Source organism: Centrocercus urophasianus, unplaced genomic scaffold (genome assembly GCF_019232065.1).
Source record: "Centrocercus urophasianus isolate 14NV4802_14NV808 unplaced genomic scaffold, USGS_Curo_1.0 seq_22, whole genome shotgun sequence".
NCBI lineage: Eukaryota > Metazoa > Chordata > Aves > Galliformes > Phasianidae > Centrocercus > Centrocercus urophasianus.
The window spans coordinates 17,381,709-17,400,233 of NW_024884778.1; the positions used below are offsets into that span (position 1 = coordinate 17,381,709).

General features: G+C 43.2%; 1 protein-coding gene across 1 annotated transcript in view; it reads right to left on the reverse strand.

The window, feature by feature from the left end:
- USP4 (ubiquitin specific peptidase 4) overlaps positions 1 to 18,525 on the reverse strand; it is a 32,314-nt gene that overhangs the window by 11,859 nt on the left and 1,930 nt on the right. Inside the window, exons 4-13 of the mRNA XM_042823191.1 lie at positions 16,471 to 16,597; positions 15,185 to 15,330; positions 14,868 to 14,929; positions 10,915 to 11,058; positions 10,151 to 10,268; positions 9,271 to 9,444; positions 7,359 to 7,517; positions 5,531 to 5,755; positions 4,172 to 4,255; positions 3,355 to 3,449 (exon numbers count right to left, since the gene is read on the reverse strand). Coding sequence (XP_042679125.1) covers positions 3,355 to 3,449; positions 4,172 to 4,255; positions 5,531 to 5,755; positions 7,359 to 7,517; positions 9,271 to 9,444; positions 10,151 to 10,268; positions 10,915 to 11,058; positions 14,868 to 14,929; positions 15,185 to 15,330; positions 16,471 to 16,597 — 1,334 coding nt within the window. The remainder of the gene's footprint in view (positions 1 to 3,354; positions 3,450 to 4,171; positions 4,256 to 5,530; positions 5,756 to 7,358; positions 7,518 to 9,270; positions 9,445 to 10,150; positions 10,269 to 10,914; positions 11,059 to 14,867; positions 14,930 to 15,184; positions 15,331 to 16,470; positions 16,598 to 18,525) is intronic.

The window sequence follows — 18,525 nt, forward strand, 5'->3', positions numbered from 1 at the left end:
AGATGCATGCAGCTCACTGGCTGGCTAGCACACAGCCCTCTAAAACCAGAGGTCTGTCAAAGCAATGGGATACTGCTCTCATATGCAGCCCCAGATTTGGCCACTGCTTTCAGCAAAGCCAGATAAAATACTGCAGGAGACTGAATGTTGATACTGACACATCTCCATCCTCAGGCAACTTAAGGTGGTGCTGAGAATGGGACAGAAGGCAAAAGCTGCCAAGTTAAGTTACCATAAGGCCCTAAAGCTTCAGAAACCATTACACTTTATTTCTCTTAGAAAAAAATAAAAAATAAAAGTCACCAGGGCATCAGCTAACAGCCTCGGTTCCCATACCAAGAAAAGCACTGGTAAAATAATATCATAATGTCACAGTCCTGTAAGAAGGAGCAGCCTGCCCCTCCTGCTCTGCTGCCCACCCAGAGGGCAGTCAGCTGAGCACTGAGCCTCAGGGCATGAGGACACCCACTGGGATGGCAGCTGCTGGTGAAACAGGAACCCTGGGGCCTCACAGCTCCCCCAGGCACTGCAGGCTGTTTCCCAGCAGTCTCAAGCTCTAGCAAACAGCCACAGGCAACTATTAACACAACCTTGTTTTGCTTCTTCAAGTGGGAGGGTGGAGTACATTTCAGATGAGGACACTATTGAGAGGTTAAAAGGATGATTTAAAAGCTGGTAAGAGGCAGGGATGAACTTCAGATCATTACAGCTTCCCTGTTTCCTTGCTGTGGAGATCAGGAAAAACAAATGAATGACAACAGCCAGCAAAATCCAAAGGGACTAAAACCCACCATGGGACCTCACGGAGAATTTTGCAATTTTTAAATACAAATTTTGAGAATGTGCATCTGAGAAATCTCTGAATATGCTGTACTGATTAAACTCAGTCTAGAATTGCTCGGTTACTTGTACTTTTGAGCCCTTTCCAGTGAAAGAAACTTCCCATCTAATTTCAGTTACCTAAAACACGATGATTAGATGTATTCATTACAGCATGCCAGCAGGAGGCCAAACCACTGAACACGAGGAGAAAATAAGAGCAGATGGTCAGTATATAAGAGGAAATAGGTTGAGTATCTGAGATGGTGAATATTACACACATTTAAATACAAAAGGCCTTATGATTCCAGAAAAGATCCTTAATTTAAATGAGCTCGTGGTCCTCAAGTCATATTCTGGGTTACATGTATCAACTTCAAACCCTCCTGATGGTTTGTACCTGAGAACGTACCATGCAAGTAGTACCATCATTAGCAGATCTCCCCCTCCAGTACCTCTTTCCTCAGCTGAGGGCCGTACCTCTCCATCAGCTCTGCTGCACTGCAGGCACAATGTCCTGAAATGGGGCAGATTTCTCATCTGATTCTAACAGAAGGAGCAATATCAGAAAACTGACCTCTCCTGTGACTCACGTTATTCCATGAGGCACTCCAGTGATTTGAACAAATCTTAGGGAAAAAACAGTGTTTTCCTACCACAATAAACAGAGCCTACAGTTTATATGCCAGCCTACAGAGTTGCTGGCATATAAATTGTGACCTTCTCAGTCCCATTCAACACCACAGAAAGTCTTCTTGGGGTTTATTCTGTGGCAATACCCACTGTAAACACAGTGCAAAACAAAGACTGGACGGTAACAGTGTTAGCCCCCCCCCCTTCCTTGGCTTTTTAATTTGTGAATTTGGGGTGAAACTGCTGTAGCTGTAAAAGCACTACACATACTTTCTAATACAAGGCAGCTGCTGCCCTTCATTAATCAATACAAAGAGAGTTTTCTTTCAGGAGCAGAAAAGAGACGCGCCATACAGTGCAAACAGCATACACACCCAACTACATCACCTCTCAGCACAAGATCTTTTCCATGACAAGCACTCTGTGGACTCTGCAGGCACAAGAGCCGTGCTTCAGTCATATGAATCAACTCTTCTTCCACCCCTTCTCTGCAGAGCTAGAGGTGACTTTAACCCAAAGAGCAAAACACTTTCTAGAAGGCACTCAAGTTTTCCTCACTGACTTAAAAGAAAGAAAATATTTCTCAGCTATACCAAAGGATAACACATTCCATTACGTCCTATCACTATCAGATGATGTAAAAAGTTAGCCCCCCTCCTGCTTATAAGCTCCCTCAAGCACTGAAGGCTGCAATGAGGTCTCCCCAGAGCCTCCTCCTCTCCACACTGCACACCCCCAGCTCCCTCAGCCTGCCTCCATAAGAGAGGCACTCCAGGCTGCTGAAAACATCTTGAGAGGGTTCCATGGAAAAACAGGATTAGCATGGTTTCCTCCTGCTGTCTCTCTTCTTCCTCACACGGCTATTTTTAACCCAGGTCAGCTCACTGCTGTGACTCACAGCACAGCCTCGTTTACAATCAGGCCTCCACACAAGGACACAGCGACTCACAGCACGGCCTCACAGCGACTGCAAATGAACACACAGGGCTGCAGTTGAGCTAACACTTCTGGTTCAGTGCAGGAGCAAAGATGAACTCAGACACAGCAGCTTTCTGAGAAGGAACATGCAACAGGTTACACACGCAGGAAAACATCTTTGTTGCCATTTCCTAGCTCCTCAAAGGAAGAGTACCCTGCTGGGAGAGGGGCAGCAAGGAGCATCTCCATGCTGGACTTAAGGAAAGATCTCTGTAACATCATCCTTCTTGCTTTTCTACATTCTTAAGTTATGGAGAAAGGTTTGCTTGCAACTTAACGCCTTAAAACATCCCAACAAACAGACACCAAATGCCCTTCATAGCCCCTTAACCAGCCTGATCTTCAGCTGCAATTGAAGAAAACAAATGATCCGACAAGAACTTTCAGAAACAGTCTGGCATGACTCCTCAGCAGCGAGTTCACAACGGATAGCAGGACAGAACAGCACCAAACAGCACGTCACAGCATCCCACTCACTGCACCCAAGGACACCACTGCACAACACTCTCATACAAACAGCAAGCTTGCAGTGGATTATCTCATAAGAGAAAGAGGGGGCTTCTGACGGGGATCTCATGAGACCTCACAAGCTCCAGGCTCAGCAGCTAACTCCAAAGTCTGCTTTGCATTTCATGTGCTGTACTTCCCATCTTTTACCAGCTACCATAAAGGAACACGACCTTTGCTCTCCACCCAGACGATCCAGGTCGTCTCATCCACCACGTGCACTGGAAACATCAAGCACAACCGAACCCTCAGCTTCACCACAGGCCCCCATGCTCCCCAAAACAAGTCCTCTGCAGCTGGACACAGACAGAGCAAGCACTGGTCTTGCAAAACCCCTGCCATGGTTAGCTGGGTGCCGTAACACCCACGTTGGTTCTCAGCACTCTCTGCATCGTGGCATCTTCCCACTTTACTCACACAAAGATGTCGTCTTTCGGCATGATGTGATTTAAACCTTCATCTGCCTGGAAGATTTTGTGGAACCGATGGTTATACACATCTGTCACCACCATCTGGAACAGCAAGTGAGAGGTGCAAAGAGATTGTAGTAAATATTTACATAAATTCATGCGTGCTAAATTCAAGCAACACTTGGGTTTTTTTTTCCCCATGAGAATTTTCAGCACCTGTAGCATCAGTGCTCTGTTTTCCTTAACAGCACCAGGAGCTCATCAGCTGCTTTCATTAAGGTGGATCAGAAAAACAAAGCAAGTAACAGACTGATTTTACAGAGGTACTGAAGAGATGAGATACTACAGCTGCAAGTCTGTCTGCTGGCAACAACGGCTCAAATCTAACATTTTAGGCAAAGACCACTCCATCTATAACTCACTAAATATTGACATAAATTGAAGTGTTACACTGATATCCTGAAAATCTCCCCCATCACCTACAAAACCATTCATTTTATAAAAAGCTCACCCAATTCCTTTGTTATTATAAGGACATCCAAGGGGAGGTGGCCTCAAAACAGGTTGAGCAACTCACATTACTAAGAAATTACACTGTCAGAAACACTAGAGAGGGAGGTGGGTGGTTAAACAGGTGGTTTCCATGCCTTTTTTTTTTTTTTTTTTTTTTAATATTTTTTCAGTCAAAAATTGCATTCAAACCTCTCATGGAGTAATAACAGAAATATATCCTTCAGCTCATTATACATTTAAAAACTAAGACATCAAAATGCCTCTAGAACAGCAAAGATTTATCAATATCACCACGCTGCATTTATCCTTACGTTTTCCGCAGGAACCCCAGAAAGTTTGGAGAGTGATTCGCAGAGATCTGAGATGGCCCCCATCATTGGCACCACAACCCGGTACTAAAAAGAGAGATACTGCTTAGCAAAGGCAAAACAAACTTGTGTACACAAATGGATACAAAAACACAGCTTGGAATACCCAGTTCTGCTCAAGGTCACAGCCAGCCTTTCCTCCTTTGGGGATCAGAACCGTATGCTTTAGAGAAGGACTCAAAGGCACACACGCACTTGGAGGGAGCCACATGGAGCACACTTGCCTTGACTACACGGAGTTATGTTTCACTATTATTCACCAGGATCTTCTTGGTTATGCCATCCATCTGTACCCTCACCTGTGGCCATCACAGGCTTACAGTTCACTTCCTCTTAGCACAACCCACGTAGTGGAGACACTTTTTCTCCTGTGTCACACACCAGAGGTGAAAGGCAGTGGTGCACACCTCTGGCATCCCAACTGGGAGATCACAAAATGCACAGAGTTGCTGTCAGGAGGACAGCAGGTGGGGATGTGAGACTGAACATGGCCAGTTCAGCCAGCAGAGCTCCAGCTGCTGCAACTCTGGTTTATCTCAACTCTTCAAAGCACAATTTACGCTTTCAGTCCCTATGCTACTCATTTATGTTTCCCATCTCTTCAGTGAATCCCTCTTCTGTTCCTTCTCTTTACAAAACCTTGGTGATGAATGCAGCTCTCGTTGATTTCACAGCTGTACAAAAAGCAGAATCAAAATTCACCACCAACTTAGCATACATCACCACTGTGTCTACCAAGCCCTTACCCCCAAGATGACACTCTATATAAATCAAAGGTTCTAATGCACAACATACACAAATACTGCCAAGCAGCACCTCAAAAGCTGCTTTACTTTTTCCTCTGGTAAATGTCTATCCACCATTACAGCTTCTGGGTGTCACAGATCTTGTGCACAAGCATGGCAACTACAAGGCTACTTTACGTGTGTGCCCACCTACAGGCTCACTTGAAATAAAGAGAAAGAAAAGTAGATACCAGTACCTATCTCAGAAAAAAGCAGGCTTTAAAAGCAATCAAATCATACCTTTTTTTTTTTTTCAGGTTTTTTTTTTTTTTAAAAAAAGAGAGATTTTTTTTCCCCCATCTGTATGAAATTGAAAATCCTTACTCATTTAGAGAAGCTTCACCTTTGCATTCTTCCAAGGTAATATCAGGTAAACGTGACCATGCAAACACATTCCTGCCTTCACAGAGCAGTGTATCACATAGGTAACCTCACCACAGGAAAAGTTAAACCCCCTCTTTAAAACCTAAGAGGAAGAGACTGGGATAAAGAAATTCCTGCCTTAGTCATGCCTCACCTGGACAGGTCTGCGCTGCGGGTCTGCAAACACCAGGGTAACTTCCAGGAGACGATCTCTCTTCAAAGGCAGTGGAAGGGTTAAGTAACAGAAGGGATCAAAGGTCACAGAAACCTTGGAGCATTTGGGACAAACAAGGGTAGATTTGAAAAGACCATGAAAAATATCCACAATGACAGAATCGTTCCGCAGTCTGTGGTTCTCCCAGGCTTCTTTTGCTACCACCTACAGAAAAGAAATTAAGCATTAACTCTCACAAACAAGAGGCACAGCAAGCATGGGGATGGAAGCAAACTCAGGAAGTCAATACATACAGAGAAAATCTTCATAGAACGGGGGGTGTACACTCTATTTTCAGCCTAACACACCTGGATTTTTCACAGTAAAACTAAGGCCCTGTATCAAGCAAAAAGTACAGCAGTTTGAAAACAAGGCAGAAATCTGTGTACTTCCTGCATCGGGGGAAGTGGAAGCACCTAAAGAAAATGAAGCAGAGCTGGGTGTCCTCTTCACCCCACCCACCTCCACTGCCTGGAGAAAAAAGGAATAAATATACTTCAAGCATTGTTGTCATTTGCATAAAAAAAGCAAAAAAAAACCCTATAAGCTATTGTCAGTTGAGTGGAAAAATAAATAGTCACATACACTTCCTAAAAAAAAATAATAAAAACTGTTTTACCTGGCTTTTATGAGCATTACTGCCACCCTGTGTATTTACTGTGGATTCTGCACTTGTCAGTACACTGCAGTTGTTTGTACCATGACAAAAGTCAGAAACCCAATCAAGAGGAATGTGATTTCACCTACAGAGAGACATTCCACTATTATGTGTCTCATCTCAATGTGGGCACAGCGTTTGCCAACTTCAGAGAAACAGAAGTGTCTGTAAGGTGCTCTCATACCAGTACTGATAGAGGATAAAGGTAGAGAGGAAAAAATGACCATGAGATTTTTCAGGCCTATGTCAAGAAATGGCATCAAAGAATTATTTTCCTGTACCCCTGTAGAGTGGGTAACTGGACCCCAAGTGTGTAAAACTGCTTTTATATCCATTCCACAGCACCAGAAAGGAGGAAAAATCAGGAGAAGCCTGTGCAGGAGATGCAGTTGGTTCACTGAACATTAGGAATTCATCCAGATCCACAGCAGGACCACATTACAGTGATTCAACTCCGCATAAAACTTAGCTCTGGCTTTGCTCTGTCCAGACCTTTCATACAACCTCAATGTAACACTTCACAGGTTACACACATCGAGAGGCCACAAGGGAGCACAGCTGAGTACCCCAGCCTGTCTGAGTGCTGCTTACCACAATGCTGCTTACAACCCAGGGCACTCATTCAGACAATTTCTTTAGTCTCCCTGCACTTCCACATGCATCCCCACTCTCAAAGTCCACAGACAGCATCTGCCTCAAATTGATGCTGACAGCTGCTGTCCAGACTACCTGGAAGTTGGCAGTGTGATGAGGCAGTCAAGAGACAAGGTCGTAGTGGTAACTGCAATCTACTTGTCATATAAAAGCTCAGTACAAGATCAAACTTCTTTCTTTTCCACTGAAAACCTATGTCACAATGGTATGGTAAGGTACTTTCTTGCTTGGCAGGAAGAACAGAGCTCTGCTGTAATACAGAGCAACAGCTTTGTGCTGCAAGGTGCCATGAAGAACCATCTAGGGCACAAGGCATAACAGGATTCTCTCTTCCCAGGTATAGTAGCTTTGCAGGGAAGGCATTATTGTGGTTAGTGGGCAGGAAGCATGACAAAAAGCAATTTATACTCCTTCAGGAGCACTGGTTGCCCTATTCTCTAGCAAAGAGCACCATACCGAATCGGGCCTGCCATTGGCATCCTTCAGCTCCAAGTAAGGTTTCTTCTTCACTCTATTTAAATCCTCATGCAAGCCATCTAGAAGAAAAGCCAAGAGCTCCTGGGAATCTTGCTGCTGGTATCCTGAAAACTGAGGAGCAAATCGGCCAACCTGTGTCTGCAACATAACACAAGAGTTAGAAGGGACAAGTATAAGCTGTATGCAAAAGACAGTGGGATAAAAACACAACCTAGCTTTTCCAGACAAACCCCATGCTGCCTTATATTAGCAGCAGACCCCAGAGAACTGAATGCTAACAGAGTACAGAGTGCAGAGATTAATTTTACCAACCATTTTTCACTTCATCCCTGGACTACTACGGGAAATGAATGTATTTAGTGCTACAACATGGAGATCTGAAGTAGGAATATTAATTCACAGCAAACAGCGAGCACGGAAAACTTCTGTGCATGTTGCATTTTTTTTTACTTTATTTCAGAAGCCTACAGCCACAATGCAGAATTACTGCATGACAGCATCTTGAAGGTGAAGACAGAAAGCACCTGCAGGAGAGCTAACATTGACTGGCTCAAAGCTAAGCTTGAAACCAGGAGTCACCAGTAGTCTGCAGCTAGGTATGAACCTAGAAGATATAACAGGCTAAGTAGCAAGAGCCAGAAACACTGCAGCCAAACACAACCTGTGCTACTCCAAACCACAAGTGCCATATCACAGCACTGCCATTTAACTTCCTGCTTTCACAACCAACAGATTTTCTGTGGTACTCTGTCCAACGAGCAGCTGAAGGAGTGCTCTGTCCAAAGGATCACAGCTCATCTTCTCACCAACACGTGGCACCAAACACGATTCTAGAGTTATGCTCAGCACATTTCAATCACAGTGACAACTGCAAGGAAATCCAAACCATGGGCTGAAATACTGAAACACAGCAGCAATATTAGAAGCAGCACAAATAATGCTGCACTGGGAAATAAAAAGCAACACTTACTCCAGTCTTAAATAAGAACTGCCAACTGTAGGACACTTTTAAAGATGCCCACTACTGTTTACTGCCTCTAAACAGTTTACAGAGTAACTTTAATAGAGATGGATGGTGTGCCACCAACTTCAAGAGGCAGACATTAAAAACATCTTGCTGCTTCAGAGCCACCTGTGACCCTACAGAGGACAATTTCTGTTGTAGGCAGGACTTTTGCTTCAGGTCTCAAAAGCGTGTAACTCAGCTTAGAGACTACACCACACAAAACTCAACCAGCAAAAGGATGTGAATTCACAGTTTCAGCTCATTGCTTATTTCATGTATTTGGAATGTTGTTCTTTGCATTACTGGGATTGCACATACAGAAGCACTTTTAATGTTCCTTTGATGCTTTTATTACATTGTCCTGGAGCATCTTTGCATTATATTTAGAACAAAAAACATAGTTCAAATTTTCCTTGGGTGGTTGCACACCACTGCTACATTGCAGGGTTTCAGCTGGAAGCAGCTCTGTGCTGAAGCATTGACAACACCAAACCAACAGATAACACAGCAGACAAGGAAATGCTTCTTGCTCATTCCACTTTTGCATTTACAACTTGCATGCTGCTAAAAATTAACAGCTGGCAGTGCTCATGACCTTGCCTAGTTTTGTAGCAACAGCCATGGTGATGCATATAAAAACAGCTCTCAGGTTAGAAGGCCATTTACTAAGTAAGGCACAGTGGTAAAAAGCAACAGCCAACTCCAGGTCACGACCTTACTTTCTCAGTTGTTCTCCCTTCCCCACACTCCAAAAAATAGCTCCTTAAAAACTGAAGGAACACTGAAGCAGTTCTGTTGCTAGTGCTTTCAAGACACCAGAATTTGTGGAAGGCACGTTAGCTTCTTCTGCCAAAGAGCAACACTATAAGCACACAGAGTACTTACTTTAAACATACGTGGGGCCACATGAGATTGTCTCCCAGACCAAATCTGCTTAATGAGTTCTGCATAGGCTTCTGCAATTTCTCCTCTCATCCCCAGGGGGTTGCTGTGATTTATTTCAGCTTCGTATTTATCTTCCAGGAAATACTCAGTCAGAGGAGGAGTATTGCTCAGACACTAAAAAAAACAACATTAAGGAAATGAACTTACTGCACTGTACAACAAATCTGTGTGACAGTGAAGTAGCAAATCCAACTTTCACATCAAACACACGCTAGATGTTTTAACAAATCTGGTGAAGCAGACTATTTAACAATTAAAAAAATCTCTCAGGAAGGCGGGATACTTCAACGACTGTAACTGGAACATGGCTGGAAAACAAATTGAAAAATAAAACACCAAAGGCTACAGCATTCAAGAGACTCATTTCTCTTTTTGGATGCCACGCTGGCTACTCTCATGCAGCAGATGTGTCCACAAGTGCAACCCTTCTCTTTGGAGCAGTTTCTATCAGTTTATCAAGAGCAAGACACATAAGGCAGAAGGGAGAACAACTGAGAAAGTAAGGTCTCCCTTAGGCCTGCAGCAACTTGGTTTTCCTTCAGGAATTTTTGGTTAATTTGTTCGGTAACTCCCACTGATACTCCATCAACCTAAGAAAAGCTTCTCAGCATAATGCTGAAGCCTGATGACGCCAAGTCTGCAAGAGACCACAGTTCTGTGCGCTCATCTCACCAGTGCTGCACAAACAGCTTAAAAAACGTTTTCCACGTCTGACCATTCCTGCATAAGCACTTTTCTTTCCACAGATTCTGACTCGTGATCTCTGCGAGATGAGATCGCTCTTGTGCTTAATCTGCAGAACGCTCTTTTCAAACGTTACCTGTAATGCAGAATTCATGAAGCAAGTATTCCCAAGGTTACTGAGACCACAAAGGCCAGGCTGGGACAGGGAAACTGAGTCCCTGCTGCTGTACGAGTTGCAGGCAAATCCAGAACCTCTGAAAGAAAGACGACACCAAGTACTCCGCAATGAGTCGAGCCAGTCTTGGTCATTTTGAAGACTTGCATCAAATGTGTAAAATAATTGATTAATGAAAGGCACCAGCCTTCATATTTCTGCTGCTTCACAGTGGCTAGCATTAGATACCAGGATCATGAGATACACACACTAACTTTGGAAACATTAATCACTACAGGGTCTATTATTAATGTATGCCTCAGAACACTTTAATTTCCTCTGTCTACAAGTACACAGCACTCCATGCTAGTGTAGCAACCCAGTGCAAGAGCTTATGTGATGAGCCGTTAGGAGCTCATCACAGCTAACAGCTGTTAGAGCTAGTAAAGAAATTACAGTTTCCACCTGGAAAGGCTGCTATCACACAGGCAGATGGAGAGAAGAATATAATCCTTTCCCTCACACCCCCAGTCCTCTGAAAATCAGGCCAAGCTCTAGCAGTTAGCAGCACCAGAACATGTGCTACTCTTCTGAGTGAGCAGGGAACAGCAGAACCTAATTGCCTCAAAAGCAAGGTTTGATTAAAGTTACTCAAAGCAGCATCACAGTCCTTTTCTATACAGTCAAGGAAGAGCAGCAGTATTCACACGAAGGACAAAGACACAAAAGATGATTGCAGCTCTTACCCCCTGCCTAGGCTGGAGCTGCTCAGTCCATAGGAATTACTGCTATCACCATTAGTAATGACAGACGTGGCAGATGCTGAGGAGTAAGAACTTGCTGAGGTTTTTGAAGAGGTAGAAAAGTTTCTGCTAGTTGCAGTGCTTGACCTGGAAGAAAGGAGGAGGAAAAAAAAGTAGAAACAGTGCTACTACTTTGGCCACCCCAACACCACCTGCCACTAAACCCCAAGGACTTGCCATTTTGCAGTGAGCCCCTCACAGATTTCACTGCTATCATCTGCGTGACCATGTTTCCAAAAACACATCTGAACATCAGACAGAAGCACAAAAGCAGGAGTTGCAATTCTTGCTTAAGGCAAAATTCCTCGGTCAGACCGAAATAAGAATGTATTTCAGATAGCACAAGTAACAGGACATCATGATTTAACTCCACTCATATACCAGCTTGAAACAAACAAAAATTACAGTCTTAATCATCACAAAAGGCTCACCTCATGTTACAAGCAACAACATCAGTTCTTCTTTACTGAGCACCCAAAACAGAATGGTAATCAGCAGTTTGTCACTGAGCTGGCTGATACAACTCCATCGCCTGGGGGCGAGGCACACCACTATTGTGGCACCAAGGCCATGCACACAGCAACCCTCAGCACGCTGCAGAGAGGGGTACTGGAAGGGATGCACAGAACCAAGCTGTTTGGGAAGGCAGTATACACTGAAGATGACAAAGGGAACCTGGGTGGTAGCAATCAAGGCTGGCAGAGAGAACATTCCCTGAGAATATGATGGACCTGGGTTATGGAGAAAGCTGAGATACTCAACGAATTTTTGGCCTCAGTCCTCACTGAGAAGTGCTCCAACCACTGCTCAGTATGCACAAACCAAAGGCAGGAGCTGGGAGAGAACAAAGAACAACCTACTGCAGAAGACCAGGTTTAAGACCACGTAAGGAACCTGAATTGAAACCCACAGGACTTTATGAGATGCATCTGAAGAACCTGAGGGAAGTGGCAGATGAAGTTGCTAAGCCATTAGCCATCATATCTGAGCAACTGTGACAGTCCAGTGACGTTCTCACAAAATGGAAAGGGAGAAACATAATCCCCACCTTCAAAAAGGGGAAAGAAAACCAGAAGATCCAGGGAACTACAGGCCAGCTTGGCTCATCTCAGTGCCTGGTAAGATCATGGAGCAGACAGATCCTTCTGGAAGCTGTGCCAAAGCACATGGAAACAGAGGTGACTGATGACAGCCAACATGGTTCAATTAAATCCAGCAGAGCACAAACAATTTGAAACATAACATAGTAATCACTGCAGTCAGAAATTCCTGCTTCATTCTGCAGCACTGAGCATTTGGATTCAGCTTCTTGTAGGCACTGGCTAGAGTTTTTCTCAATCTGCTGCCTGTGGACTTCCTTATTTCACTTCCACTTCTCATACAACACAGAACTTTAAGTGCTCAAATCAGCTTTTAACTTTCTCATCGACAGAACACTGTTAAGTCCTCCAGTAACAAAATCACCTGCCAACTGTTCAGCAATCCATTAGATTCCTTCTGAAACCTCATTAACCCACTTACCACATTTCTTGACAGCCTAAAAGGATGCTATCATTTCACATGCCATTTACCAGCACGTCAGCTAGGAAAAGGAAATCTTCTGATCCACGCTCAGGAGTTCCCTGGTGAACCACTGAGGTTATTTTTCATTATGACAGGTACCTCAATGCTGCTACAGGGACTCACATAGGTTGCATAGGTTGCCAGGACTGGAACCACAGCCCCACAGAGCCCAGCACACACTCAGGGCTCACGGTCAGAAGCCCCAAACTTCACATCTCACAGCACTGCTGCACATTGCCCCCATTCTGCCAATTATAGTCAGGCATCTCAAGTTCTACCACGCAACCTTTTGAAAACCCACACAGATGGCAAGTGAAGAGAAATCCATCATTATGCTGCTGCTCTCCAAAGATTAATTTAGTACAAAAACTGTGATAAGCGAAAAAAAACAAAAAACCAAAAACCTGCCAAGATGAACTGCTTGGAAAAAAGAAAAAAACAAAAAAAAAAAAAGAAAGATTTTCAAGTGGTTGGAAGGCATAAGCAAGAAAAGTATTCCAATTCAGCTGATTCAGCTGATGATACCTTGAGAGCACGTGGGGAAGTTAGTCCTTTATAAAGCAGGGATCCAGAAAAGCAAAAACACTATAGATGCTTCAACAAAAAAAAAAAGGAAGAACAAGCAAAGCTATGGCCATCATGAAATGCCACTTAGAAAGCTCACGTATGCCAGAGTCTCTCCAGCAGAACTGACATAGTCAAAGCTACCCAAAGCAGAGCACCTGCTGCAAGCACACGTGCTTGAAAGTCAAGAAATGTAGGCCTGCCCTTGAAATCTTTGGCACCATTGCTGAAGGGGTCCCTGAGGTCACCAGCACTACAGGGGAAGAAGAGTTTCCAACTCAGAAGGGCATTTAATCATAGCGTGACATGCATACAAAATACATCAATGGCCTTAAATCACACAACAATTTCTGGCTTTATCACTGAATGGTGCATGAGGTCAAACAGCTGCCTAAGGCAAGACAGGGCAGCTGAAGAACAAACAGCGTGTGCTCCAAATGAGTGAACTAAGCAACAACTCCTCAACTCCTTTTTAATGAAGAGTGGGTCAGGAAGGAAGAGGTTCACTGAATGTACAGCACCATCAGTAACAGCAGAGTGTTGTTGTTTCTCTCTTCAGCTGAGATGCTGGCTACGTTTCACTTAGGATTCATAAACCACTCTTAATGAAAAGAAGTACTGAAAAAGTTAAAGATTAAAAGTATGAAAAGCAGTTGGAGAATATTCAAATACCAAATAAACCACAAGTGACCAAAAAAAGCATTTATATGAAGATATGCCATAAAATGGGAAGGAAATGAAATAAATTTCAGAGAAGATCACGACTGACGTGAAGGGAAAGCACAGAGCAATTACAAATGCATTAATAGAGAGCAACAACAGTGATTGGAGAGAGAAAATGTACATCGAGTTCACTGTGATCCTACAGACCTCCTCTTGACCCATTTCCCCAGCACGACATCCCTGAAGTCTGACATGATTCTGTTCTGGCTGTCACTAACAATCTCATTTTTCCCTCTTCTTCAAACAGCTCCAGTAGGATCTTGATTAAAAATGGAGCAACTTACGAAACCTGCTGCCATTTCAACTGCACCGTACAGAAAAGATTTCCTTTATCAGTATCAAATCTGATGGCCTCAACTTCATTGCATTTTGCCTTCTGCAGTATAACAATGAACAAGTCATTTCTCACCACTGCACGTAACTCACACTCTGCTACACACACACAGTATTTCATCACACCCTCATCTCCTCATCTTACTCAGAGACTAAAGATTCATAGCCATATTTCCAGGGTTCTAATTGGTTGGGTGTTTTGATTTTTTTTTTGTTAGCTCTTGGGTGTTTTTTTGCAGGGGATGGAAGGCTCATGCTTGTCAGGCTGTCTGCATACTGCATTTAATGAGAAACTACTAGAATGTGGAATATTCACTACTGGCATTCACATGCTGCAATCTTTTTATTTTTTCCTACAGCAGTAGAATACCACAGATTTTTCCTGGGCAGTCTACTGAGGCAGTTTCCTAAGTAATCTAGCTCAACAGAAATAGCACTTCTGTCTCCTAAGCACTGCAGAAACCTAAGCTATTTAATCCTTACACAACCTATCTGAAATGGGCTTTAGGACAGAGACTGTTGCTAAAAGAAGAAACCAGCTGTAAGGCAATAAATAAAGGATATTTATATTGAAGATCTGACATTCTCCAAAACACACAAAACAAACAAATTCACAACAGCCACCAATAACTGGGCCTCCCCAGGGAATGCACACTCACTAAACTCAGCAAACGAGCTGAACTAAACAATGGAAGCCATTACTTTACTCTTACTTTGCAAGGAAAGGATGTTGAGGCCACGTGCCATCTTCATTTTTCACTTCTATTAGGACAAGCTGAAAGAGAGTGCAGGTAAAAAAAAAAAGTAGTAACTAAAAAAATCCACTATACATTTCACAAAGTCATCAGTAGAGCAAATATTGATAACTGTGATTGAAGTACTTGACCTGAAAGGAAAACAGTACACAAACATCTAAAAACTTTAGAGAAAAAGCACTGCTCAAGGAAACCTGCACTGCAAATTGCTGAGCATTATCAGAATACAATGCCAGCATTCACCACAAGCACTGGAAGACAGATACATCCCTTACCTCCCCATGATAGATGTTTGCTTCTTCTAGGGTGACACCCAAATCGCTCAGCTGCTCGTAGGAGCCATCAAAATGGCTGCTCCATAACCTCACATCCTTCTCAGCTGGGATTTGAAATAGTTTCCGAATTTCTTTCACAAGTGTGGCTGTTCAGGAAGAAAAAGCAACACCAAAACTCCTAAAACACAAAAACTTTTGAAGAAAATTAACTGGGAAGCCAGTCTTCTAGCACCACTATCTGTCAAGGGCTTCTGAGTAGGGAGTGCACTGTGGGAGTTACAATTGCTCCTATAGCTTCTCTAGTACTTAGTGTGAAAGAAAGAAATGCAGTTATTTCAGCCACACATTTGTGCACCAAGCCCTTTATTCAACAGCATTCAGAACCCTTGGGCTGCTCCTGCCCAAAGGACAACTTTGGTGGAAGAGCCATGATTTGAAAACGCAGGTTGAGAAGGAAGTGTCTCAGTTATCACCAGCAAGCTGAAAGAAGCCTCTTTATAGACAAATTACAGCTAAAATCCATCAGATGCATTTCAGATGTATTTTCACATCTGAAAATACAAGAATGACATGGAGGGCACATTTCAGGAAGTAGAGAAGCATAGGAAGAAGCCACTGAGAGGAAATCTAAAACATTCACACTCAAGGAAGGAATTATACAACAAGAACAAAAGACTGAAGTGCTTTACACAAACAACACAGAGGTTTCTCAAGGACACTGGTTAGTAAACAACACGTTCTGCAAAGCCTTTAATGACATCTCCCTGCACTGCACAAAGAGTCACTATGACTGGAAGAAACTTCAGGCTGTTCCTAATCTGAGCGTTCAAAGCTGAGTCAACACTGCTTTCAGCCCGGGCTGCTTGGGACACAGCCAGCTGGGTGTTCAAAGCTGGCAAGGAAGGAAAATCCCCATTTGGGCTCTGTTCAAACGCCCAGCTGTTCTGACAGGGAAAACTTTTTCATTATATTCAGTTCAAACCCTCATGTTTCATACATGACCACCACCTGTTGTTACCTTGCTTTGTGCTGCAGTAAGGAGCTCGCCTCCTCTGTTCTCAATAACCTCCTCACAGGTTCCGTGAGGCTGTTAACAGGTGCCCCTAAAGTCCTTTCTTTTCCAGGTCAACCACAGCTCCCTTAGGCTCTACTCAAAGATCATGTACTCCAGTTGGACCACCTTACTGCTAGACCTGTTCTAGTCACATCATCTTTCTTGCTCTGGAAGGTACAAAGCACCTCTTGACGAAGCATCAGAACAGCTTAATGCATAGAGAGCTACTTACCAACACTATCTCTTCTGCTGAAGCAGCAGCTGATCACGTTGGAAGCACTGCTGCTCTCACACAGCTTCAGCTCAAGAGGATAAACTTCAACCTCACAGTGCTTTGCATACAGACCAAATTCCATCACCTGCACGCAGAAAGAAGGTGAAAAATAACACGAGTAATAATAAGGTATTCTGCAAGATTAGATATCCCTCTTCATCTACAGACTTTAAATCGTATCACAGCAGGAAAAGCAGCATGTCTTGGAGGCCAGTTATATGACAACACCAGTGCAGCAGAAAGAGGAAAAAAGATAGCTGAGAATATCATACCATCTGATACTACAGCTTCACAGCACTGTGGGACAACAACTGCCCTCCCCAGACCTGACACCAAGTACTTCTCTTCACCCTGAGACCAGTTTTCAGCTCATTGGTGCACAATACTGAACCACTCTGTTCATAATTAATTCACACAACTTCCCAGCTTCGTGCTACGGTGACTCCAACAGTATTATTTAACTACACATGGCTGCCTACAAGTGTGTTGCTTTCAAGCTTGCTCTTTTATTCATTTAAATACTATGCTCATTCCCTTCTCTTACTGTTGAGAGAAATACATACAGCACAATCCTGAAGTCCTGCAACACAGCTTGCAAAAGTGATGCCACGTATCTATGTAAACAAAAGCCACGTTTAGTTCATTTAAGATTGCACAGGAAAGAAGTGATTTCTCAAGTACTGAACTTGACAAACCTTGAGATCCTCCTCAACGTGGATACTGCAAAATTTACCCTATTAAAAAAATAACATGAAAAACTAACATGTTACTCACAGTGCTCTGCAGCTAAAAGGTCTAGGAAACTGACACCATACTTCATTGCAGTAGCAGATACAAAGGATTTTTCCCCAAGACATCAGACTTGCTGCAATCCACATCCACAATCTATAGCTGCATTATTTTTAGTAAAGTGGATGAATGAAAAAAAAACCCACATACAAAAAAACACTTTGCTCAGTTTTGGAAAGAAAAGAAGAATCAAGAATAAGAGATGAAATCTCTGTTGTTGCTTAACGCAAAAGAAACCATTCACAAATTCTGTCTCTTTTTTAGCAGAAATTTTAGCAAGCAGCAGAAATGGAAGAACACCTCTCCAGGAGAAGTTCCTGACCACATCACTGTGCCTGTTCACAGAACAGCAGCATGGTTTGGGCACACAGTTCGGGTCATTGAAAACAAATCTCCTTCCATCACTTCTCTGAAGAGCTCTGGCCAGCAAGTTTGCTCTCTGTACTAAGCTGGCCAAAGGAAAATGTGGGTGATCCCATGGGCAGCACAACACACAACCACACTGCTATCAACTCCCAAACCCTTCTGTTCCATACTTTGCACACTCATGTGCTCTGCAACAGGACTTCTGCAGTGACTGTCCCAAGAAACAGTTTGGAAATATGAAATAAGATAAACTAGAGATAAATCTAGTCTTACCCTCCTGTATTTGCTTTCAATTACCAGACACACAGGGACGGAAGAAATCTCAACTTGTGAAGTTATGAGGATGCTTGAGGAATAATTACTTTCCAAATGTTATTTTTACAGATACTCTGATGCATGAATTGATCCCCATTTAAGCAAAGAGCACCCAAGGATCACACGTCTAAGTACGTTACTTCCACTGCCACGTAGAACATTCTGTCACTAGATACCAACCAGGTTACACTCGCGTGCAGCACTGTGCTGCTGTACCCCCCGACCTTTCACTTCCTATTTTTCTCTAACAGAATGCCACATCCCACAGACATACTATTCTGCTATATTTCTAGGTGCTGTTTTTTTGAACAGCAAAATCCACTGTAACTGGCAGGTTATCAACAGAGACTGAAATTCTTGCAGCAAGTCTAGACTTAAAAAAGTTATTTTTAATTGAGCCATGATAACTCAGACTGTCTGCAAAGCAGCGTTTGCTCTAATCTCTAACACTCAACAATTATGGTACTGAATTGATCTGAAAACTCAAGACTAAAACAAAAGCAAAACCCCTTCTACCTGTAAACAACTGACAGGTTTCAGAAG